This window comes from Camarhynchus parvulus, chromosome 3 (assembly GCF_901933205.1).
Source record: "Camarhynchus parvulus chromosome 3, STF_HiC, whole genome shotgun sequence".
NCBI classification, from domain to species: Eukaryota; Metazoa; Chordata; class Aves; order Passeriformes; family Thraupidae; genus Camarhynchus; species Camarhynchus parvulus.
Genome location: NC_044573.1, coordinates 51134534 through 51161510, shown reverse-complemented (window position 1 = coordinate 51161510; position 26977 = coordinate 51134534). Strand labels below are relative to the sequence as shown.

The 26977-nt window shown below is 38.4% G+C and overlaps 1 protein-coding gene across 6 annotated transcripts in view; it reads right to left on the bottom strand.

The window, feature by feature from the left end:
• Window positions 1-26977, bottom strand: part of ADGRG6 (adhesion G protein-coupled receptor G6) — a 110709-nt gene that overhangs the window by 63838 nt on the left and 19894 nt on the right. For all 6 annotated transcript variants that reach the window (XM_030946666.1, XM_030946667.1, XM_030946668.1 and 3 more), the window contains exon 3: window positions 4225-4566. In XM_030946666.1, the coding sequence (XP_030802526.1) occupies window positions 4225-4566 (342 nt within the window). The remainder of the gene's footprint in view (window positions 1-4224; window positions 4567-26977) is intronic.

Here is a 26977-nt window from a genome sequence, read left to right as displayed (position 1 = left end):
TCCCTTTGCCAGCTGCTTGCAAAGGCTCTGAGCTCCAAACTACCATTTTTGGATATGATATACAAGAACATAATTTGACCAATATATTACATAGTAAAATAACATAAAGCATTGCTCATTATCTGCCAACCCAGCAACTGCATAATAGGAGGGAAGAGAGAAAAATACTGGGCTTTTATAGTTACTGGATTTACTTCATAGATTTATTTTTCTTCCCAAGGGAAAAAGCATGCTGTAACAATTTTATAGATAGAAATTGCATTCAACTCTCCATTGAAAACAGGGGCATTTTTTTAGCGGGTTAATTATACCGTAAGCTCCTTTACGTAACATGGAAAGTGTTCCAGAAGAAGCGTAAGGATTCAAGACTTGAAAAAGAAGAAAGCTTATTCACATGAGCACTATCCAGACCAGGTGGTCAGAAAAGTTATGGACAACCTGGTCACATTTAAACAGTACAGAAAGAGACATAAATGGGAAGGACTTTGCTCCCGTACTGAAGAAGTCTACTCAGTTTTGCTGTATTCATCGTACAGATTTAACCACTGGCAGCTTCCCCATATCCCATATATTGAAAAGACAAAACTGACAAGTAGTTTGTCCACATGGAGAAAACCAAATCCTGCCATCAATATTAAGTGCAGATCTCTTTCCTGGTTGTTGTTGCACAGTCAGTCATCACACTGAGGAATTTAAATGTTAGTATCAGAGAAACTGGTTATTCTCTGAGGAAGAATATACATATATTCTTGGAATATTCATCTGGGTGCTTGAGAATACTTTCAGAATGATGCTAAATTTTTTCCTTTGAGAAGATCCTGAGACTAGCTCAGCTGGGTAGAGGGTAATGAAGTGTGAATAATGCCAGGGTTGTGGGTTTGATCCCTGTATGGGCCATTCACACCATGGCTGCACTTGATTCTTCTGGGTCCCTTCCAACTCAGACTGTTCTGTGATAACTGGATTACAATGGGCATGGGGGTTTTTGACACATTTTCTTACAAAGAACATACAAACATCGACCTTACTTGTGTCTCACTGTCTCACATCTCATACACCCCTTCACACATAAGCAAGGGAGGAGTCCTTCGGCTCTATTTTATAATCCCTTGCAGGGAATACTGGTCTCCTGCCAGCCCTTGGGCTTTTCAGTATAGTTTGGTGCTTAAGGGGTGCCTTCTGCTGTTTCTAGCTCCCTAGCTTTCATCTTCCCTTTCTCTGAGGCTGGAAGAAATGTGCCAAACTTTAATGAGGTCTGCAAGTGTCCACATACAAAATATGTTTGGGGGTGTTTTGTTACTACCTCAGTGAATTGTGCTTTTAATTTGGGCTACTGCAGTCCTGCTTAACTGTATTGTAAATAGCCTCAAGCATTTCTGTACTAACACAGGTCTGTTGGCTCTCCTTCCTCCCCTTTTGGTGACTGACTTCTACTTACTGGTGGAGTTATTACTTACAGTTAAGTGTTACTAGGAAATTATTTACCATGACAGCTCTTCAGCTGGTGTAAATTGAAATAATTCCCCTAAGACTGGCAAAGCTAGATTGGTTTACTGCAGCTGAGGATATGGCCTGTCCATCTGCTATTGGTGTGTTGCAGGAGGTGGCAGGCAGGAAACAAACATTTGTGTGGGTGGCCAATTTGATATGGACAACAGGACTCTGCAAAACTCAGTTTGAAAGTTACATAAAACTGAGCAATCACACAAAAGCTGTTCTACTCCCGAACTAATTCTCTCCCACAACTCACTCTCTTGTCTGTCTTTCCCCACATGTATTTTGTCTTGTGTACATGCTGCATGTTAGGATGTTTATATCACTAATGTCTTTTTAAACTTCATTTCTAGATAGCAAATTGTGCGTCTTTGAATGGCCTTTTACTTTCCAATTTTGTATTACTTTCTGAAATTCAAAGTGGAACAAACTAGTTAATTTTATTATTATATATAAAATGTAATTTCTTAGAAAGGGAAAAAAATATAACAGCATTCCCCTAGTTCTGGGAGAAATTAATGCTTTTGCTGCCGTGTCACATTTTTGATAGTTAAAGATGGTGTCAGCTTGAACTACAAGCTTTGAAACTTCATGTGAAGTGAGGGGGTGTGCAATTTTTCACATGACGTGAAGTGAAGGGGTGTGCAATCTTTTTAAATGCTGTGGAAACTCTTTGCAAGCATAGCAGAGCATAGCACAGGCATCTGCCATGTGGATGTGTTGTCATTTCAGTGTGTGTGCACATTGATGTGCTATTTTCCACATGCTTTTATAACTTGAAAGGAAAGCAGTACATTATGATCCCTTTCCCCAGACTCTTTTCTGTATCCATTTGCAGGTTAAGTTTTACTATGATGTTTGTCTGTAACTGTGTTCTGAAAGTAACACAGTTGCACAACTGTGAGTAATAAGCAGAATATAGTTATAATTTGCCCTAAAAGAATGCAGACAGCTCTCCCAGCATCCACAGTCAAAATCAAGACATCAGGTGAAAGTTACACATTTGGAGTAATGAAACCAAATGAAGCCAGTTCTCAACCTAGGTGCTTAACAGCAAGCCTTAACACAGAGCTTCTGAACTAATATGTTTGTGAAACATTAAAATATAAGCCACTGGTGAAGGTCTTTGATGCTTTTACTTGCACTGGAGAATAGCCTTCTTTTTCAACATAAAAGGCTATCTTCCAGGACTATTTAATTTTGATGGTGCTATCCATGAGTATAAGGTACTACTCAATTTGGAGGTAATATTCTTGCTTCCATTATAATGCATTAGTCTAGGTATATATACACAAAGGGCTCTCTGCCTATGTTTGTAGACTTTTCTTCTCCTTATTAAACACAGCTGAGGTCAACATTGCATCTTTTAATTCCAATTGTAACTCATCTCTTACAGTGATATTTAAACATTAAAATATTAAATATTTGCATAATCTGACTGTATATAATTTTTTACGATCCACTTGATTTTACAACTGCTTACAATACAGCAAGACTTTTGTTAATTTCAAATAGAAAGCCTTTTCAAATAGAAGCCTTTCAGAAAATTTGCTTTGACTTTCATAAGAAAACAGGTGCTCCTACAATTATTACTACATTATTTTGTCAGTATGAAAGGACCTCAGTAGAGAGAAGTATTTTTAGCTTCACTGTGATGTTACCTTTTTTCTTTTCAGGACTGCACACAGACTGTGATGACATAATTATGCCTACTTTTGTCCTATAATTCCTGGGATTTACTATCTTAATTATCTAAAAATGAAATGTGCAATAAATACTTTAAAATTACCATGAGGAAGATGTGCTTGTGACTGATGAGAGAACTGCCAAACTTCCCTGCTCTGTGTTTTTACAACAAGCCTACCTGCAGAACAGAACTGTGCTACAATAATATAACGGCTAAATGCAATACTAGTGCTCAGTTTAAGGTGTGCAACCACTACAAAAAGAAAGTCTACTGAGACCATGCAACTGGAAACCATAGCCCTGAAGTGGAATGAACAGTGAGCCACACACGGGGCCTGGCAGCGACTGTCCAAATGCCCTTCATTACGTCACTGCCCTTTGCTGTCTAGTTAATTCTAATTAATGCTCCAACCGGAAATTATTTATACGCTTATCTTCTAGGGAAAAAAGCATGAGTGTCTTTGTCAAACCTTTAAAACCATTATTACATACTTAGGGAAGGGAAAGAAAGGTCAAGGAACTGGGATGACAGGTAGTCATTTTGCAACGTCAGCTCATGCCTGGGAGTTTGTTCCAGAGGCTGGATGAACTCCGAGAAGCTCTGCTTTCAGCACAAACTGCTCCTCACTTCTGGGAGTTACACTGGGCCACAGGACCAGGCTGACCTTTCTGGCTCAACTAAGTTGCCTCTCATGTTCTCCTTTAGGTTTCTATGTCCCTCTGCAGGTGCGCACCTGTCCTGCTTCCAAATCCTCCAGCATAAATTGGCAGGGAGAGAACTGTCAGGCCTAAAATCTTTGTATGTGAAAAGTTTTTCTAACACACTTCTTGTCGTGTCCTGGAATAAAATAATTTTGATCCAAAGAAAAATAAATTAGCTAATAAAATTTACAAGATCACCCTGTAAAGTGCAGCCTCACCCATTCATTCTCTTCTTATGGATTCTCTATCTTATTCTTGATTCCTTTGGGAAGTCATTCTAATCCTTATAGAACTTTTCCTTATAACATCTATAATGGGATAAAATGCTTCGGACTTACTTACTTCGTACATAGCTGGCATTAAAACCTTTCTTTTGGATACTGAAGTCGCTTTTAAATGACACAATCATTTCATTTCCGGTAGAATTATAGGATAATCCTTTGGCAGTGATGCCACAAAGGTTCATTGGGCTTTCTCCATTGTCTAATGTCAGTGAATCATAAATGCAGCCTGGAGCTTCTTCAATGTCGAAATCAATAAATGTTAGCTGGATGATAAATCCATGAGGTGCTCGGATGATCCACTTGCACGCTTGGCTGTTGGGATAGTCACTGGGGAAGCATGGCGAAGTGAAAACTCCAGAGGGGTCAGTCAGCACAGTCCTACAGTCATAGCATCCATGAGCTGACAACGAAAACAGAGAAAAGCTGGAGGTCAGGCAGAGACGTAACTTAAGAGTAAAGTAACCATCAACACAAGAACTAAATGTATGTCTGTACAGAAAAATAGAGATGGGAAGAAGAAAGGCAGAAAAAGGCCTTGTTTCTAGTGGGGAAAATGTTGGAGGAATAGCATAGGAAAAGCATGTTTTATGTAAGAAATCCTATAGCAAAGAACTATAAATTATATTGCTAAACAATAATTTGTACACATATATTTACCACGTATAATGGCCTGATAAAGGCAAAGTGAAAGCAATGTTTTTCAATTCAGAAACGTAAATTGTAAAACTGCAACTTCTAAAAAGATGACTGGTATCATTCACAATTTTTGGCTGCTGGTCTGACTGTAGGTTATCCCAACAGCTCAATGACATGCTGTTGTTTCCAAAGAAGTGCCCCTGGAAAGGAGCAGCAAAAGAGTTGGGCTGAAGAGCAGCAGAAGCTGCAGTCTCTGAAGGTTAGTCATCTGCATTTCCAGCTGATGCATTCCACATCACCCAGAAGGGCAGCAGTGAGCTACTGGCTTTTGAATCAACAGTAAATTACTGTGTCCTTCCCATGCTGACTCAGCTCCATTGACCTACTTGCGGCAGTCAGGCTTTAAGAAATTCTTACCCCATTTGTCATACTCCTTTGCTCACCTGCTGTGTTTACCCATGAGAATTTCAAGTCCAGTTAGTGCCCAGGGTTGCATTTCTTGTTTGGTTAACATTTGCTCATTTATCATATATTTACTTAGTGTTTTATATGATATAATTACTGTGAACTGCCTGCTGCTGAAATCTCTAACAGTTTGCCAAAGTAGCACTGAGCAAAATAGGTGGGAGCTGAATATCACCACGAGATAACCAAGGAAACTAACTGGCCTATTAATGCTGAATTACTTTGCAAACATTTCATCAAGCCACAACCCCATGTCAAATCTTACAAGGATGAAAAAACATGAATCATTAGCTGCTCAAACTAAAAACAACCTAAAAAGTTGTTGAGTGTAAATTACATACAGAACAGTTATAAAATAGGAATAAATGCAACTAATTCCTCCAAAGAGCCCTTGATGTTTCTTTCCAGAGAGGGTCTTTGTATTTTTCAGTCACATTTAAATGGTGTTTGGCCTGAACAAAAGGACCCTGACTCTGTGAAGTTGCAGGCCAAAAATGCAGTTTACATCTGCAGTTAGAATTGAGAGGTATATTTAAAATAGTTTTTATAATTTTTATTTGCAAAGCACAAATTCATATGGCCCCAATGAGGTAAAGAGACTGTTTTGGCTCTCAGAGCCAAATGCAGGCTGGTTACACTAGGAAAGCTCAGTGGGACACTTTGTTCAAGTGAGAAAAAAATGCCGTCTGAAAGATTTGCAGGCAGCAATGGGAAGCAGTGGTGCTCCTGGAACTCAAAAACTTGATCTGTGAAGTACCAAAAAAAGCCTGCCCATTTTTAATTTCCCTGTAAATCTTTACAGTCAGAGGACTATGCTCACCTGTACTGCAATCCTGGTGTTCCATTTATTAACCAGAGAGGGAATATTTACCTATTAGTGATTATAAATCCTGCAGTTGTACAAAGAGATGACAGCTTCATCCAGTGGATTTTGCACAGATAGGTATCAGCTTTCAGAGAAGCACCTTAGATTGAGAGGAGGAGCAGCAGGAAAAGCATGCTGCGTGCCACAAGCCACTGCAGGCAGTCTCCCAGTCCAGGGCAGTGAGCCCCTACAGGGCAGAGCCCTTGTAAGATGGCTCTGGCTGGAGCAGTCTCCAGCTGGAAGGCTCTGGGATCCAGGATCCTGATTGCCAGGATGAGGGCTTACAGGGGCTGGGGATTTGGCAGCACATCTCACTCACTCTCCTTCTCATTTCTGCCAGAGAAACGGACGACACAGAGCTCTCTGGGCAGTTGAGAAGTTTCCTTGGGCACTCAGATAGACCTGAAGCCAGGGACTAAGGTGTTAAGTGATGTAAATACATACAGGAACATGGGTGTTAATATAAACTGGTCAATGTACACTCGTGTTAATGTACTGTTAATGTACGCTGGTTAATGTACACTTGTGTTAATGTACACTGGTTCATCCCAGGACACCTAAAGTAATCTTAAGGGTATTATAAGACATTGCCAAACCACAGAAAATATGTTATTTGTCAGTAAAAGTGTATGTCCCTAACTGGAAGAATATTACACTCAACCTGAGACTGGAAAAGTCAAATTTGTCCATCAGAGAGAACTCTGATGTTCTTTGTGTTTATTAATTCTATTGACCATCAGCAACCAAAAACAGGACTCAGCTTTTCTATTTATCTCTCTCTCTTACTCAAGAGACAATTTATCATTGTCTCTAGGCTGCGTAAAAAGAAAAAGCCAGTACATATAACAAAAAGCACTCTTATCTCTGATGTCACTGTAAAGAATAAAACATAAATGTTATTTATGATTTTTAATAATTTAACCTTTGCAGAAATGTATTCCCACTTTATTACATCCATATTGTTTTGTTGATTTTACAAAACCAATGCAAAAAAAACCAGCCCCTAAATTTAGGTAGGAAAATAAGTGCTCGAAACTTTGCATGCACAGAAGAAACAGATTTGGTAAATAAAATGGTTGGGTTTTTGTTTTAAGTGGGTTGGCTCCATTTTGGTATAGTAGCTATTCTCTCCATGACTGCAATTTTAAGGAGAAATATCCTGTTTTCATGCAAATGTCCACAGTAGTAAGTAAAAAGAAAAGAAAACAAACAACAAAACTATATATAAACAGAATGGCTTAAAATGGAACGTTTTGCACAGCTTCTCATGAGACAGTTATTTTTCTATAAACATCACCTATTTTACTCATTAAAGAGAAAAATTGCTGTGGCAACGTTAGGCTGTCAGCCAAAGTTGACAGATATTTTGCAATCCCATTGGCCCAGAGCAGTTCTGAACTGTGGAGAATGAATACTTGTTGCAATACACACCACAAACACTTCTAGAAGCAATCCAAGATATTTTATTGATTTTAATGGGAACAAATTTAGCTATGATATTCCTGGTTAGAAGCCCCACATATCCATAATCTGCCTGTCAAGTAATTTTCACCACCATAGACCAAAGGAAATTCACTGTCTAAATATATTTCTCCCCCCCCATTCTTTCCCAAACCAAAATGAACACCCCTTTCAAATAGTGAAATCAAGCACTTAATTTCAACATTTCCTAAACTGAAAGCTTCACTGGGCAATTCATTTGTTTCCATCATAAGAATACACTGGAGTATGGTATCAATTTTTTTTCTGCATCATACTCATACCTCCCACAGTAAAGAATATTGAACTATTTAGTGTGATACTTCAACACTAAACTGAAAAGGGAAATTAACAAATTCCTCTGGAGCTAGTTAGAGCTTTCACCAAAGTTATCTAAGTGTTTCAAAAATGTTAATTGACTTCAGAAGTGGAATAGACTGTAGGGGAAATGGCTTTCTCCTATCATGGCATGGAGATATTGGGCGAAAATGGAAAAACTTTCCACAGATTTTTGGCTCCTCACAAATGAAATAAAACTACTGATTTTCCTTAACTACTTTGTATTTGTATTTGTATTTGTATATGTGCAAAGCACACTACCAATGACTTTAAACTGTAGCTGGGAGAGAACTTTGACACTCCGGCCCACTGTAGAAAATCCAAAAATGAGTATTTAGTGCCCAACGGAAAATTTCAGTCAAAGCAATTTGACCACTTTTTATAAGAACTTATCAGTAAAAGCAGGAATAGAATCCCATTTTCACAATTGCCAATTTTCCTAACCATGAAACCATTCCCTCTCTTCTAGTATTTTCCTGACTATTTCACATATATATCTTTTAACTTGTGTGAGAAATACCCTATCCTAGTCTTTCCTACACCATGCTCAATCATCTGGCGACTGCCCTAAAAGTCAGGGGCTAAGGAAAACATATCTGACTCATTAATGATTGCACCACACAAACAGTCATGTGTATATGCAAACCTCATATCCTATGAAACAAAACTAATTGTCCAGCTTGTTCTGTCCACTGACTTTGCCTCTTTCGAGTCCCAGCACTGAATTCCACCATATGAACTCATCAAGACAACTGCAAGTACTGATATACACAATTTCAAAAGTGACTTTCATGAGTCACTTTTGGGAAGCTAAAGCCACAGCCGGACACAGAGCTACAATGTCTAGCTGTGGATTTGGGAAGGAAACAGTCTTGATATAGTCTTATCCCATACGTACGTACTTCTCTTTTAAAATTTTTTTCTTGAATGACTAACACATTCCAACATTTGCCTCCAAAATCTGTGCTAATGTTCATTCATATTTTTCTCTAATTTCTCCCACTTCTCTCCATTGTCATCATTTACCCCTAAAACCTGTATTTTGTCCTATTATACTTAGCATTTCTTTCTCAGGCATGAGTTTTGATCTTTACCTCTCCACCTACTTTCATTTCTGCCCTTATCCAACCTTGGTGAAGTGCTGAAGAACAAATTTTGTTCAGCCAAGAATTTTTACAAGAGCACAAAAGCAATCCAGTTTGGTACACTGTCTATTTCAGCCTTAAAGGCCCAAATTTTGTGAAGGTTAGGATCAAATGAAAACAAGGTCACTGTGGGGAAAAAAGCCTGTACTTGCAGTTTGTGCATTATCCAGGTTTTTTTTACACCAAGTTACAGTTTGCACTGGAACTTTCTTTTCACAGCTGAAGCACACAGAGTTTCCCACCTGAGAGGAGTGTAAATGACTCCACATGTTTAGGCAGTAGCACAGGATACCAATGACAACTGGGGTGGGTTGTATTAACACTACCAGTATTTTTTAAAAATACATTAAAGGGTTCCCTCACAAAACAAAATGCTTCTGGATTTCATTCTGGCATAAAAATTAAATCTACTTCTCTCCGTGGATGATACAATTTTTATAGGAAAGAATCGTGAAATAAATCTATGTAGCTCTGGAACGGAATTTTCAGAAAGAAAACCCAAATATTTTATGTCAACTCTAGTAATATTCAAGTGAACAACAAAATCTCCCCTGCCTGACAGAATTAGGCCAATTCTAAGCCACAGAAAATCTTAGCTAGAATGCCTAGCACTTTAGACATAAAAAAGCAGTACAGAATTAATTATAATTTGCTTTCATGTTGACATCTGGGAACATTTAAGCACTTTACATACATTTTAAAAGGCAGTACTAACAAAGATGGTCATTTGGACTGAGAAAGAACAGGCAGGTGACACAGCAGAGGTACTTCCAAGTGTGTGGTGATGCCCAAAATAAAAGAGAAAATTTACAATCATTTCGTGTCACAGCATAAAAAACACCTAGTTCAATGAACACTGAGTGGGAAAAAGTTTTCCTTTGTAAGAAGCAATTAATTGTTCAGGTTTCTTTCTATTTCAAGGATATCACAACACAAATATTGCCAAACATTAGGTTAGATGTATTTATGACTGCAAATAGATGGGTGAATGAGGTCAGCAATGGGCACACCTGCAGACAAGCAGAAGGGCCAAACCACCAAGATGTGGGTGGGCTGGAATGGCTACAGAACAAACAAACCTGTGTTATTCCAGCAAGACACAAACACCAAACCAAAAACAGCTATCCTATGGCATAGACTTGGACAGTAGCTTATCTTCACCTCAAAAATAATTTTGAACAGAAAGGCAATCTATAGCTCTAGATAAATATCCACATGCAAAGTGGGAGCATATTAACTGCAAAGAAATGTCCCATCACTCACTGAACATAAAGTAATACTCTGCTCTGCTTACTCACATTTAAGCTTGTAATGAGATAAAACCTTTTCAATTTGTTTATGCAAAACAGGAAGCCTAGCACTCTTCTAGAGCCTCTGCAGACCAAACCATGTACTCTGCTCTCTGTGCAACCCACACTTTGATTGAGCTCAGTCTGCAAAAGTTCAAATGAGGAGATGTGGCAGGTTTATTTTTGCTTCTTTATTTACTTTCCAAATTGTAGAAGCTGTATGATCTCTCAAAAAGGTCTTTATTCTGCTACACTATGCTGATAAAAATTACTGTGCACCACACCTAACTTAATGTTTGCAGCTACTGTAATTGTCAAATTAAACAGACAATCCTAATTCTATTTAAACATTCAGATTTAAAAATAAAATAAAGGATTAGCTCTGCAATAAACAGAAAGGAAGTAAGACTCATTCTGATGTGTACAAAATTTTGTCCCTTCACAAACAATGTTACCAGGTTGAGGTCTACTGCTTAGAGATATGACTGTGATTGCGTATAAATGCAGATACCCCCGGATTTGTAATCATCATATGGAACAATATCTACTATAGAATTTCTACAACATTTCTAAAGTTTCTAGAACATTTCTACAACAGCTCTAGATTTCCAGAAGTGTTGAGCAAATCTTATAAACCTCACAGATATGCTTTGAATTTAGGCACAGACTTAAAATTCAGCAACTGTATAAAGTCCTTTTCTGCACAATGGTGTCTTTGAGTTCTGTATTTGAAGCTTTGCAGTCCTGTCTTCAGCCTTGCAGCCCCCTCAAGGCTGAATGGGAGAGCATGACTCCCTAACTGCTCTGTCTGAAAACCACATGGGAGGCACCGCACAGACCCGAGCAGCGAGGAAGGCTGTGCCATCCTCCCTAGGTCTGACCATTTTCTTTTCTTTTCAATGAAAGGAATAACCACTGGACCAACACCGGCAAACATCCATTCAGGGAGAGAGATCCACTCTCAAACACAGAGGATGATTATGGAAATGTGGTTTCCATGTAACCAAGTAATGCTGATTGAATTTGGTGGGAGAAGGAGGCCAATTTTTTACACCAAACTGCAATGAAATAGTTCCCTCCAGACTTTGAATTTCCTTATCAAATTACTTTATGCCTAAAGATCAGGAAAGGTAAGGTTTAATTCTAAGTCAACCATGAACTTCCTAAAAATGTCCTTTTATTCCCTGGCTTCCCCACTTAAACATATAAGCATTATTCCTCTGTGTAGGGTTCAAACCCATCCCACCATCCTTTGTTAGTAGGATGTTACACTAACTTTCAGCTCTGCAAAGGCATTGGCAGCAGGCTTTGATGCTGGACAGTTTGGGTGTGGAGAAATATATTTCAATTCACCCTTCAGGGTTTTTTAAATTTCTCCAAACACTGAACAGTCAAACTGCAGGTCATAAAAATCCCAGGCAGTGTCGTGTGGGTCATCAAAAATAGAACTCAGTAAAATTTAAATAGTTTTTAAAAACATTCCTAAATATTTTTTATTATTATTAATAGCTGTAGAATACAAAGAGTTCCCAACAGGATAAATATTACAATAGTTTTTCTGTGAAATCATTTGCATAGACTCATCAGTAATATAACCAGCATATTTTATAAAATAAAATTTTATAAGTCTTATATGAGTGAAACTTTACATTATTCTTCTGCAACACATAATCAGATGTATTTTGCAGAGCACAAGTACAATAAAGTTTTAGTTAGCAAGAATCTTTTGAATCTGTGTTATTCTTCATTTGCAAATGTGACTCTTTTGGTTGATTTGTGAGGAATCACTATTTTAAGCACTATTAAAAACTCAGTCCAGACTCTCATTCTGCATCATTCCCATTGCCTCATCTTCACAGTACTCCTTGTACCCAGCAAGAATTTAAAGCCTCCATATTCCTGACTGGAAACAGCACATAACCCTGGCAGAGTCTTTTATAATTCAATGAAAGACAAGATTGTGCTCTCACAAAATAATTCAACAATTTGGTTTTGGCCACTGAAGCCAGGAGACAAAGAGCGTACTATGCCCTGGCCAGTCCTATCAGCTTGCCTTGCATCATCGTTTGCTGATGCATTATGTCCTGCAACATATGCTTTGAATGGATGAACTGGTTGGCACACCTAGAAATAATAAAATGTAAGGAAAAAAAAAATCTCCTTACAGGCTAGTATATTTATATGAAAGTGTAATTGTTGTCTATGAATTCACTTATTATTTCTGCTTCCTGTTGCTCTAGCCCATATTGCTTATCAGTTTATTAGCAAATTATATTTGTCATCACATGGAATTAGAACTGATTATTTTCTCTCTTTTGTAAGACAAGAACAAAGCACTTAATTAATGAAATGATATGTGGCAAATTGAAAACTGATAAAAGACAATATTTTCTCTTATGTAACAATGCCAGCCTGTGAAACTCGGGCCTGAAAACTATGAAAGCAGGGAACATAAAACTCAGAAAGTGCACAGACATTTTCCCAATTATCTAATAGGATCTCTGAATCCCTCCAGACATAAAATAATTGATGAGACATAAATGTAAGAAATTGTAAACATCATGGCTTATGTTTAAAATTAATCTTAACCAACTGGCCATGAACAGCATTAATAGCTCCACCTTGGTCATGGACACAATTCCAGTCTCCTGCCCATATGGCTGCAGCTCAAGGCCAGCTCAGGTCTTCTCCAAACCCTTCCTGGGTACAGCTGAGCAGCCAGCACAGGTCAGAGGCCATTCCCAACATGCAACCTGGATGCAGCTATCCCAGATTTTGGAACTGTGTGCACTTGAGACACAGCATGACCTGGCCTCTGAGGCAGAGAGAAGCCCTGGGCATATCCCTTTCACTGGAGTAAAAGTGGCCATGGCACTGTGGGAGAGCAGACAAAGCCACGTGAGGCCAAGCACAAGGTTCTATCTCGTGTATCTTTCATAGGAGCCGATTGAGCAGTTCTCATTAGTTTTGATGTTCCAACACTACACAGAAATCTGGGAGAAACAGGTGGTATTACATCCTGTTTCGAACATGATAATCAAATTATCTTTCAGGATACACTTGAGGTCAGTAGCAGTAATAATGTAACAAAAAATCAGGAAGAGCGAAGCTTAATTTTCAAGTCAGGTTAAGATTAGAAAAGCAGACATGAGAATAGTAAATTACTGATTTGGGAAGCATTTACCATGAACATAGGCAGTAACCAGCTACTACTAAATCCAGGAGCAGGTTTTTCACTAAAACCTGAAATCAGCAGAAGCTGATTTGCACTTCCTCTTGATACAACTATGTAACATGGTCCTACACCAAGAGAGATTATGTTATTTATTTTTTTTCATAAATAAATATGTAAGCAACAGCTTGACTTCTAATCTTTTCATTAAGCACACAGATGGACTGGAACTTTACACAGGTTTAAGGTGTACCATTCATATGCAGGCTGTTGACACTTTGAACAGGACATTTCAGGGAACTGACATCTTGACTTCTCAAGATTAGCATCCTATCCAGTCCTCAAAGGAGTCATCCAAGTACTGACATTATCAGTATTTGTTATATGGTGGATCTCTAAAACTTCATGAAAGTCTTGAAGAGGTAAGAGCTGAAGTTCTTGGGTGGGATGCCAGCACAATGCAGAGACTATTAGAGATTCAGTGTTTTTCAACATATTCTGCACTGCCCCCAGGCCCCATTTTATGCTGGAATTCAGTAGGTATTTATTTCTGTAGGGTTATCATTGCCAGTAAAAAGCTCTGACCCCTCTTGATCACTCTAGCACAGATATCCTACTCCCTGACAGCAGCTGACTTAATCACAGCAGTGACTCCAGCAGGTTTTGATTGATCTGGGAAATTGAGGGAACCAGCTACAATAGAAGAAAATATGTTCAGAGCCAGGGTGGGGGCCCTGCACTGCCTGTTTCCCCTTAGTTGTTTGGGTTTGTGCCAATGAAAATGGAAGTGGAAACAAACACACTGACTGGGTAAATCAGCCCTGACCCATATGAGTGGAGTTCACAGTGTAGACAAAGTTATGGATTTCCCCCAGAGGGAGGGGGTAATGTGAAAATCCTGTGTTACACCCATTGTAACTTAAGAATATTTTCATTGGCATTCCTGTGATAATCTTATAAAAATAACAGAATTGACTTGCTAGTTTTGGCTTGAGTTGGACATTTTTTTCCACAGAGTAGCAGAAGTTTGGGACAAAGAAAGGTATTGACAGTTCAGTTTAGATATGCTGGTTTAAAAGGCATTAACTAGTAAGTATACAGGTGTGTGTGCATTAAGCACATAAGCTAGCATACATGTAAGTAAAAAGAAAATTAAGTCAGGGAAGGGATAGACTGGGAACAAGTGAGAGGTTTTTTGTGAGGTTGCTGCATGTAACCCAATGTTTTTCAATCTGGGATCTACATATCACGCTCCATCACAAAACATGCTAAGATTTACAGGAGGAGTGGTCATCAAGAATGTTGTACTTTTGTCTGCTCTAGCCAGAAGATCTGGCTGCTGGCTCATAGCTGTTCTGCTGCTGCACTGCTACAATGAGGATCACATCCTCTGCTGGAGTAAATCGCTGGGTGCAGTTAGATTTAATACCAGCCTGCACAAACTGAAGAGCTGTATGGCTAAATACATTCTCAGGTATCACTTGTGCAAACACGTCACACTTCTCTGGGAAGTAGTTAAAAAAATGAGTGGAAAAACAGCTGACAATCTTTTAGTGAGGAAGAGTGGTTTTTAGGAGCTTGAGTTCCCACCAAACTGCACAGACATGGGTTAAAATAATGCTACAACTAGGCACAGGTGATCTTGGTAAACTCCAGTCATACAGATGCACACATTGCTTCTACACATACACTGGAAACAGACTAAAGAAGTTGTTAGGATTAAATTCTTGGGTAACAGAATATTCTGTGCAGTGAAAGTAGAAAATACTGCATTTTCACCAGGTGCATTACCCAGCCAATCCAACGCACACCCAATATCCAAAGCAATTTCCATTTGATCCATGATGCATTCAAAATCTTTTATTGTTTATAAGAGGATAGGTCAATTGCAGAGTTTTCTTTCTGAAGCTTCAATGTTGGAATGTCTTTTCCGGCTGCTACTATCAGTATTCTGAATAGGCATAATTTTTAAGTCCTCTGAAGACCTCTAGAAAGCACAAGGTAGCGGGGTTATTGTATGGTTTGTCAATTATATTCTTCAAGCTTTGTCTGTTTACAGGTCAAATTTTGTGCCTAGATTTAAAAAAAAAAAATGTCAGCTATTCCAGAAAATCCAGTATGGATTACATGGATCTCTTACAGTAAATGTTGTAACTACATTTGGTGTTGTTTAACAAATTACAGAAACTATGAAAAATTACTTTACACTGGAATTCACTATTATAATAAACTATGAAGGCATTCTGGACATACTGGGAAACACCAACTCAAAACTGATTTCATACAGAGTCTTTGAAACACTTTAAGCATTTTGTTACTTGTCCTCTCTGTGAATTTTCAAAGTAACTATTTCAGTATTATTTGGGCTACTTATGTTCCATTAAAAATAGATACTGTTGGTGATATATTTGTCTCATCTGATCTGCAAGATGTAGCAATCTAAGTCAAGAACTTCGGGATTTTTTAACATTACAAATTTATAAAGAGTTTTTCCTATTACACACAGAAATATTCTGTTCTACCCCATCATAGAAAACCAGCCATTCTCTCACACTCCACAGACAATAACATTCAGAGTTAACATGAGTTCTGCCCAGACCAAACTGAAAAGATATTCTGAATAAGGATATTGGTGTTTTCTTGTACACTTTCAATGCAAGCATGAGGAGACTGGAAAAGGTTAGAGCCTCTTTGCTAAGCCAAGATTTCAACTTTTCTACTTCATTTAGGGAGTTTCTGGAAATTAGTCCAGCTACACAAATAAAAGTGAGATCAGAAATTACTTCTCAGTATTTTTCATTGATGAGAACAGAATAATGCCATGTACAATATGGCAGACTAATATCTATTGTGGTAAGGAAGTGTGTGCATTTTGGACATCTAATGCTACTCTGATATCTCTAATGCTGTTTTTTGCTCTATATTCTCAAACAAGCCATTCATTGTAATTTTGAATAACTTCAGTTATACAGCATCTAAAACTGCTTTCTTCTCATATTGTTTTTATCAGATGTAAAGATGGAAGGGATTGGCATACCTGAGTCAAAACAGTAATTCCTTCACTGACATATTATTAGTTTCCACCCCTGGCATGTTGGCGTATTTCTCCTCACAGAACAGCTGAAAAGAAAACTTTGTGAACACAGACTGCAAAGTCTTGTGCTGACCAGCCAAGTGTCTCCTTACTGCTTCCATTAAGTTTACAATGACTGATCTTTGTGTGACTATACCTGAACCTTTTATTTTTTGTCAGTCTGGGCTATGTGGTTTATTTTTCTAACCTCCATCCAGTACTGCAACTGCTCTAGACACTGAACTCCCACTGCAATCAATCAAAAATTCTCCCCACACATTCCAGTGCTTTTTCCAACACTAAAGCCTTTTTCTACAAATTCCCTAAAGAAAAAAAATCCATGGATGAATGGACTTCAAAATTAGGAATTTGATTCTGATCAAACTACATACATTTAACTCCTTGAGTATGGATACTATGTGCCCCACTTCCCTTTTTGCATCTTGCTTCTTTACTGAAAGAAACCCCCAAATTTACAGGGATCAGATCAGAAATAAATTATTACCTGTGTCCTTTTTTTTCAACTATGTCTGCTTACCACATAAAACCTGAAAATGTTCTCCCCTTAATCAAGAAAAACTACAATAAGCTTGACTAAGCTTGGCTTTAAAACCTCTCTGCTAGATTCTAAAATGCTTTGTCTTGTTTTTAGTATTTGTCTACTCGAAATCTTAAAGAAGAGGTTTACAGATATTGGTGTGATGTTTTTTAAAGATCTACAAAAAATGTTTAAAGGTCTACAAAAATGTTAAACTGGTCTCTGTGTTAAAAACATGTACAGCACTTAGTTACACAATACTCTACAGCTTCAATCTCAAATACCATGAGAAATCAATTCTTAACTGAAAGAGGAATTCTGAAAATAGACTTCTTGTTTGTTTGGGGAAACTTCTTGTTTCACCAAATCAAAATCAGCAAGTTATTCAACTTAATATAAGACCAAGAGTGCTTTCTTAGTCTTAAGAAAACTTGCTTCATGGGAAGGAATTTATTTTCTGTGATGGTTCTGCAGTCATCAGCATTATTTGAAAACAACATCTAAAGCACTTGCCATTTAATGGAAACTGCAGTTTTACAATTGACTTGCTCTGCAATTTCTGAAACCAAACCAAACCAATCAAGCAAAGGAAACCTCTTTCATGAATCTGTTATTTACATATAAAGCAGACAGGAAAAAGGTATTTTGTTAGCTCTGGAGACACTGTTTAAGGAGGTTTTAAAAGATTAGGAAGTATAATGACAGGTGCACAGTGTTCCTTAAAATGAGACGGGAAGTGAGTATGAGAAAATTTTATGGCATCATCCTTCTATAAAACTAAGTGAACAAACTGTTCTCTCTTAAAAATGACTATACACTCACATTTACAACCCAGTATTGTCCCTTCACTTGACCTTTAACACATTGTACTGCATTAATTGCCTTAACTATTCAATGAAGAAAGCCAAGTACTGGGTTGCTTCCATATTCCTTCTGTGTGAGGTTATTTTTTAAAATATTTTCCCCAAAATATTAAACTCTGCTGTTGTTTTGTGTTCAACAAAGCTCTGAAGTTCAAGCAAGCCAACATGTGTCATCATCTCAAAACTTAACATCCTCACTGTGCAACTTTTCAGCTAATCTCTCTAGCAAAACCTACCTCTACACACACCAGTGACTGTGGCACTCTCCTTCTTAACACCATTTCCAACACCACTTAACATTACATTTCAACTGTTTTCCAGGAAAGCCTATTTCAAAACCACAATGAAAAAGATACCTTCTTATTTAGAGTTGGAGTCCATTTACCAATTTTCTGTCTCTGCACCCTAAATATGAACTAATAACAATATGAAAGTAATTTGAGTATCTAGACAGATTATCTGGATACCTCTGAGAATTGAAGCCCACTTTGACTGCAAGTTTTCTATTGTTGAAATTCTCAAACCCACAAAGATTTACTCCTTCAGGATAATAAGCCCTGAGTCTTCCAGTGATGAAGCCTGGCAGAGATCAAAACTATACTGGACCTAATAAAAGGAGTAAATATGGAAGAGACACTAATCAAATTCTAATATTCAAAATCTGACTCTGAAGTTCGAAGAGACCTTAGAATTCCCACTGCTTTCACATTACTCACCTTTTACTATAGTTTTTAAGCACAATTACTCTGATTTTGCAGATACTGAAAATTTTAACATTTGCAATACTGTAATTTTTGAGCTATCATTTGAACAAACAATGTTGCAAGCCCAAAGATGGAAACATAACAGCATGGGAAGTATAAGCCTACTTCTCCTAAAGAGGAAGGGGATTTTGTCTCCTGAATGTAGATTTACTTGGCAGTAACAGTCAATAACAAAAGTAAGAAGCATATAATTAAAAGTTTTGAGTATATTTTTACCCATGACCACAGGTTGATTATTATGAAGAGTTAACTGAAAGCTTTGGAGGGAGAATCAGAAAGAAATATCTCAGTGTTACAGAACAAAGTGATTTACAGAAAAGCAATTTGCCATGTGTGACAATTAATAAAGATGCAGTAAAATATAAAGCATATGCCCATTGCTATAGTACATGCCATATTGTTACCAGTATGACTCTTCAAAATGCATCAAGCAGAGCTGCAACGTGTTTAACTCACCTCCTGCAAGAATAAAATAAAGCAGTGTTCTTGGAGTTCTCTTTTTTATTATTTTTTGCCTATTTTTGCCTACACACTTGCTGCGTAAACTATTAAACTGCAAACTGTAAACTTGAGTTCATAAACGAACCCATCCATGACTTCTATCTCTGCTCTTTTAGTGTTTATCTCAGTGATCACTTCCCTGCATTGCAGATTTACTTCTGGGGCTATTGAAGCATATCAGTGCAGTGTTCAAAAGTAGTCTGAGGAGAGTGGTGGGAACAGTGGCTATCTCCCACATCTGCATCCTATCAGACTGTCAAGCACAAAGTTACCATGAACACTATTCACTGTTGTTCACCCAGATATTTTAGACATTCTATCAGAAGTGCAGAAGAACACTTAAAAATACGAATTAGGGGCAATAAATTTAAAAGTTTTGAAGAAGCAGGTTTAAACACATTAAACAAATAACATGTCAAATACATCTAATTCTCTTTATTTTAGTTCAACATTTAATGCTTACTAAAAACTTTTCTCCTTTCATCATGCTTGGCCAGACCATCTAGTTTTAGGCTTCATTCAAAACTCAATAGAAATGCTCTCACAGCAGGACTTGGACCACAGCCTTTAGACTCAAAAATGAAAAACAAAAATTGACCATAACAAAACCTCATCAAGTGACCTGAGCGCTGGTACTACACAGTTTCTGTCATAGAAACAAATTATCCACCTTAGGATCCTGACACATGAAGTTCAACAGAAATATAAAAGTTTCTTAAAGGGAACACCTAAAGCATGGGTTTAGCAAGTTTTTATACGGAAAACATACTAGCTATGAGTGATTACAATATCTGACCAAAAAACAGCAGCCAACAGAGTGGAGAAAGCTGTTCGTGGTGCTTTGCATTAATAAACCTATAGTGTTAGTTTTGAATCATTATTCAAGGTGGTCCCTACCAGGCATACACAATGAAGAAAAAATCTGCAGAAACAAGAAGTAATCTGGAAAATTGTTCCAACATCAGTGCCCTGTATCCCTCTAATATATATTTGAATGCAGGAAGTAATAAAAACTGTAAGACAATGAAGCAGATCACAGTATTTTTATAGAGGGAAAGAAAAACATTAGTACAAGGCTTCTTTTGGGCAGTGTGTTACCTTTATAGAGGCAGTGTCAGAAAAGGCAAGACCTGGTCTAAAAACATATAACTGTTGTTTAGTGAGTTTTGGCTCTAACAGAGAGTCCCAAAAGGAAAACTACAGACACTGAAAAGACCACAGCAAAACACCACTTTACTTGCTAAGTCATTGTATCATGGTACTCACAGAAGAATGGACCAGAAAAAAAGCAGACAAAAGTAGACTTTCTTCCCTAGTGGGGAAAAAATGAGGGCTGTATCTGATTGTCCTTGTCTCCTAAAAGTGTTTCCTTCTGAATATGATATACTATGTCCTGATAGGAATTAGGAAGAAGCATATTAATGCTGCAGTGTGTAGGTTAGAACCTGCTTTATAGACCTGCTTAAACACAGCTCAGCATACTTAACAAGTTGGTAAGTGTTCCTTGCCATACCATGAGATTTTTTTTTAGAGGGCATATTTTACTCATGGAAGCAAGAGAAGAATGACTCATGAGTGATTTCATAACAGCTCTGCAGAAATTAGTCCAACGCCATGGCTGTAGGAGAACTAAGCTGGACAGACTGTCAAAGCACAGAGGAACAAGGAGAAAGAGTCGAAAACCACAAGCAAGAAGCACAGAGTAAAAAGGATAAAGCCTGTATAAACAGGAAATAAAGGAAGTCTTGCATTTAAACATGACCATGGTGTCTAATTGCTATGGATAGGAAAAACCAAAAAATTCCTTTCACACTATGTATAGTGTGTGCATAACCAAATAGTCACTTTACTCTAAAGTCATGTTCATCTAAATCCACCTTGCTATTGTCCTGTAATAGTATTATTTCTTCCACAAAAGCCAGCGACTAAGCCCAGAACTATGGTAGACTCCCATGGTAACAATGGCAGAATTTTTAGGCAGGTCATCTGACTTTGGTCAGGAGTTCAGTCAATAAAACTTACTGATTGTTCTCCACAGGGTTTTTCTATTAAGGACTCTCAGCTGTTAGGTCAATTAAGCTACAGTCAATATAAAGAGCTCCTTAGGGAGAGTATTCCATCTTATTCTCATTACTACAGTTGACCCTAGTGCCGAGGTCTGCAAAACTGCTGCTGGTCTGGAGTTAAAAATGTATTCTACCTACTTCCTTAAGAGACAGGCTATTCCAGATCTTCTAGTTCTTATGAAATCTATTAATTCTATTTTAGTAGTTGTGTGGTTGGCACTAGCATCAATCATTGCAAGTTTTTCAGCAAAAGTTGCTGAGCAGTGCGTGCAAACCAACAGGGAACTCTTCAGTATGGTTCAGGATAGTTTCAGTACAGCTCTCCCACAGTGTGCATGGAAAAGCGGAGAAATGTTTTAATACCTGCAAGTATTAAGCCTAATATGAACCTTATACCTGGTCAGCTGATCCAGACATTAAGCAAAGAATAACTAAAAAAACTAAAAAATGATAGGTGTAATCAGCTTTCTGAAAACAAGTAGTAGAGGAACAATTAGATGGGAAGGCTTTTTTTCAGAAAAAAAAAAAAAAGGAAAAATAAATCTTCAAAAAATATTCTGCAAAGTAATTTCTGATAAGTGTCAAAACATTTGATTGTAATTGCCTTTTAAACTTTTAGAAAGCCCTTTTTTAAATGCTGAAGAAAATTAAAAACAATTATTTAAATTTTTGCTTTGATTTTCAGAGCATTTTTTTCTCTATCATTAAAACACTTAAGCCAGAATTTTTGTCCTGTTGCTTTTCTTTAAAATTAATACACCTTCAAGTTTCAACAAAAACAATATATTTTTGGGAGAAAAATCAATCTTATTTAATAACAACAACTCAATTCCTCATCCAAATAGCTTTCCAGTAACTCTGATATCTTCTTTCTCTTTGTAGTTTTCTTAAGTGTTATTATGCAGCACATTCTGCGGTGAGACAGAGTGCTGGAGATCCATTTGTAGTATGAAAAGCTTTTGGGTGTGCTAGACAGCTCTCCTGTGACTCCCATGACTGCTGGCTTTTCTCCATGCAGGCAGTTCGGATCACCTCCTGTAGTCAGACTCAAAACTATTCAGCCAGAACAGCCAGAACAGGCTCTGACAGTATGCAGGACTAACAGCAATTACAACACTTTGTAGCATGTGGTAATTGAGTCATTATGATCAGGCTGCAACAACTACATGAAGGAAAAGTTCTTATAATAGCTCTGATGGTAACTGCTTGCATATTTTCTTCAGTCTGGACCAGTTAAGAAAGCTGCAGAGCAGTGCTTAATGGTTGGCTGGAACGCGTTCCTTCCGACAGAACCACTCTGGTACCACCTGCGTGTCTGCAAGGCCATATAAACAAAAAGGCGATGTCAGCCTGGTCTAAATGCCTCTGAAACTGTGGCCACTGTTCCACCACTGAAGATACTACACTGCACTACGGAGTAGTAATGGTGGCAGTCTTACAACTCTTTTCAGATTGTCTGGTAAGTCTGCTCCAACCTCAACTCTAAACATAACTACAGTGTAGTGCCAGCAGCAATTTTAAGCAGTTTTTAGTTATGGAAATGGCAGAGGGTTGTTTGTAAGTAATCAGGCAACTCCTAGATTCTTCACCAACTATGACTTGCAAACATTTGCAAGAAGTGCTTTCATTTACAACTAGACAGAGAATTGCACCTTTTCTTTCAAGCTTCCTGACTCTACACAAGTGCTACCTCTGAGGCAACTGTTGAAACAAATGCAAAATAATAACAGAGGCAAAAATATAAATAAATAATTCAGCCTAAAAGAGCTCATCATACAAAACCTTCCAACTAGAATAAATAAACCAAAATAAATACCACCATGCTTACATTCAAACCTTATCAATAGGGTAAGAATGGTCTTACTTTGCCTGTCTGTAGAAAAAGGGTTGTGAGGAAGGCGCTTCAGCAAAGTATAAGGGACAGGGTGGGCTGAGTGATACAGGCATGATGCAGAGTTATCACCTGAGCTCTGGAAAGCCAACCTGGCAGCACTTACTGCTTTTGTCACTACAAGATGATAAAAGTATGAACATATGTTCACATCCCTTCCCTAATGGCAACAAGGTAACCCTACACCTTATGTAGCAGGACTGCAGCAGGTCTGCTACCCAGAGCAGAATTGTGCTCAAAGCAACTCTCTGCTCTGCCTGAAGATTGTCCTTCTCCAAGGACTGTATCCCTGCCACTAACCAAAGGTCCAGTTTCACTTCAGAAGCCAAAGCTGCAGCTATAATGGGAAATCACCTTATTCTGGTTTTAATCTGCGACTCTTAGCACAGATGCAATGTGAAATGTTATTATTTCATGAAAAATGATGACAATAAAAATCCCATTTCCAGTGTACAAATATTTAACTTCATTTTGTCTCATAGTTAAATCTCCTTTAAGCCAATTTTGGATTTCCCTGCACATGAAAACATTGCGACTTCATTTACAAGCAACAAGTTGCCCGGTTCTGAGAAAGCAATTTACAGGAAGTAACAGCATCAGAAATTTCTTGCCATTTGGATTACTAAAAAACCAAAACTAGCATAACAGTGTTATCTTCTGCTTAGAGCTGATATCTGCATGGTCTTTCACATAGAGGGGTCTAAAAACCCCTGGTGTCAGAGCCAGGTGATCGCTGAACTGCCCACCAATAAGAAATAATCTATGAGACCATATCTGAGTTGACACGAAGATATGCCAAAATGCTCTGTCCTTTTAGAGAGAGGTAGGATCATTATTCCTATGGCTACCAGCTCTGCACTGTGCAGAATAACATGCTTGTTCCCTCATTTGTGAGAAAGGACTTATAGCATAAATAGTGGATTGCAGACTATCTCGGTTCCTTCTGCATCACAGTTTCTTTCTGTCTGTTCTGCATTTCAGAAGAAAGAAGAAATTAATCCGTTCCTTCTGGAGTGATGGCACTTTTCTCCCCTTCACAGTCTGAGGGAAAAACAGTCATTTGACACTTTCAACAGGGTGTGAGAGGGTGGTCTAGCTATTAGTTGCAACTGAAAAGGTTGTTCAGCTAACATTCACAGTTGTGAGGAATTACCACTCAACTGAGCTGCTCGAAGCTTTCATTACATTTTAATAGAGGACATGAAGTACCACTCAGTCCTTTCCACTGCTTGTCAACATGATTAAACACATGTTATTATTTTCAGGCCCATTTTTACCAGATGCAGTCTTAGTCTAGAGCACTGCAACAGGAGTGTAGTTACAAATCACACATCCTAAAGATTTGCTAATAATGTTAACACCTGTACAGTTTGCTGGTAACAGGCAGTCAAGTAAAACCAGCTTACCACAATTTTTCCCTCTGACCAGACCAGTGCCTTAGCTACCACAAAGGATCTGTGGTACAAGAAATGCTAGAATTAGTGGACACCTGGATAAATAAAATCTATTTGGGGAGTCAACATGACTTCTGTAAAGTGACATTTTGTCTTATAAACTTCTTGGAGTTCTCTGCAGGCTTCAGTTGTGCTATGTGGGCTAATATGACCCAGTTGACATATTTCTCTTGGATATCCAGAAGATTTCTGGCAAAGACTTTCACCATAAGCTTTAAAGGCCATTAAGAAGCCATTGTATAAAAAGCACAGTCTTGGCACAGATAAGTAACTGGTTAAGAAGTAGGTCATTGGAGCAAATGGGAAGGTATAAAAACACAAAAAAGTCACCAGCAGAGTGCCACAGGGGTCTTTGCTGGAATCCACACTAATTAGTGTATCCAGAAAGTAGCTGGAAAAGCAGTAGAAGAGTACAGACAAAGTTTGCAGACAAAGTGCAAATGGAAAACTGCTCCAGACAGTAGATACCTTGAAGGCAAGCTGTAAAGAAGAGAAAAATGAGTCTCCTGTAAGACAGAGGGACTAGACAATAAAATGACAAATAAAATTCAACATAGATAAGCATGACAGTGTCCTGAGTGCACTAAAAGCCCTTAATTTGCTTTCAGTTTTTGCTGGACAAATGCTGTAGGTGTATCTGTCTCTGGCCTTTGTCTGTGGCTGCTCCTAACAAGACTCTCTGGATGCACCCTGGACCTCCTTCTTCACCTCAGCCTGTCTATTATCCCAGCCCAGACATGGTGAGACTGTATCCAGTCAGCGAGGACCCTGTCCGTGCTGGGGTCAGCCTGGCTTCCAGATCCTCCACCACTGGCAACCAAGCACCTGCTGCTCCCAGCCAGGTGACAGCCCAGGGCACATGAGGATGTCCCAGCCTGGGTTTAGTGAAGCTGTTGAGCCACAGGAAGAGGATGCATGGGTGTGGGTCCTGGGTGGAGATGGCCAGGGCAAAAGAGGGAGTAGCCAGGTAGTCTCAAGCTGGGAAAGAGACAATATAATGGAGAACAGACAAAGGTCTACAAAAGGTCTGTAGGTGACAGGGAAAAGAGAGATAAGGAGTACCTGCTCACTGTCATTACTTAGTGACCCTTTGCAACAGAAGCCAGGTTCAAAGTAAAGAGAACAAGGTGGTCCTCCATACAGCAGGAAATGGACACTTGGCACTCCCTGCCTGAGCACAACTGTGGATGTGTGAGTTCAAAGGGAGTGGGCAACTAGTTGGCAGAAATCCATTGTAGACCAAACAGGCAAGCCACGCCAGCCTCAGTTAGATTTGCATTCCCAAAATGGAAAGAGTTGGAGACTGGGAGTTTTGAGGAAAAGTATCAAGTACACAGGCTTTGCTTTAACACCTCTATTCCAGATGCCCAGATATGAACACTGGGCTGGTTTGACTCCATTTTAAAGGAACAGACCCACATCTCTTACAAGGGCAGATCAGTATCAAGACTTTGTCCGCACTTACAGGAAAAAAATGATTTCATACAATCTGTAATCTGAAAGCTGACACAGTTATTAGACATTTCATAATTGCTAGAAGACTCATTTGTCTTATGACTAGCTACATGTCTGGAGAGTAAGAAAAACAACCTCAGCTCTAAAGGAAATACTTTTTCAATCTGCTGTCTTAAGGATTAGGATCCTTGTTCTTTTTGAGGATGTTGGCACCAAAGGCACTAAGGAAGCAGGGGGTGCTTGGCACTGCATGCCAGTTGCAGTCTTTCATCTCACAGACTATCTTAACATCAAAGATATCCTACCCTTTACTAACTGTACTTCTTTATTTACTTTATTTATTGCTGAAGAAGTCAGAATCTCTCCACAAAGCTCTGGGCACCCTGCCATTAACACAGATACACAGAAAGATTGTGTGCATTTCAGAGAACCCCAATTCCTAGAAAAATGCCACCTCCTCTCAAACCTCAGTCCACACTGAACCTGCTCACTCAGAATAAAACACTTCCCAGGTGCTCCTTCAGAAACTAACACTGCAGAAGTAAAAGCCTTAACATCTTTCCCCTAGATAGATATTCTCTTGTCACTCTTTAACTAAGAGTAACATTGAATCCTCTATTCATAATACCAAGTGTTTTGTTTCCTATTTCCAAAAGGATCAAAACCCAGTCACCAATAAACTAAAATTACATTGCCTTGAAAACAAACAAACACAAAAAGCAAACAAGCAAGCTAAACCCCCCCCCCAAACCAAACTGCACCCATGCATCACCCTGGAGAAAATACCAGAGAAGATGAAGAAATCATATTTTTTAA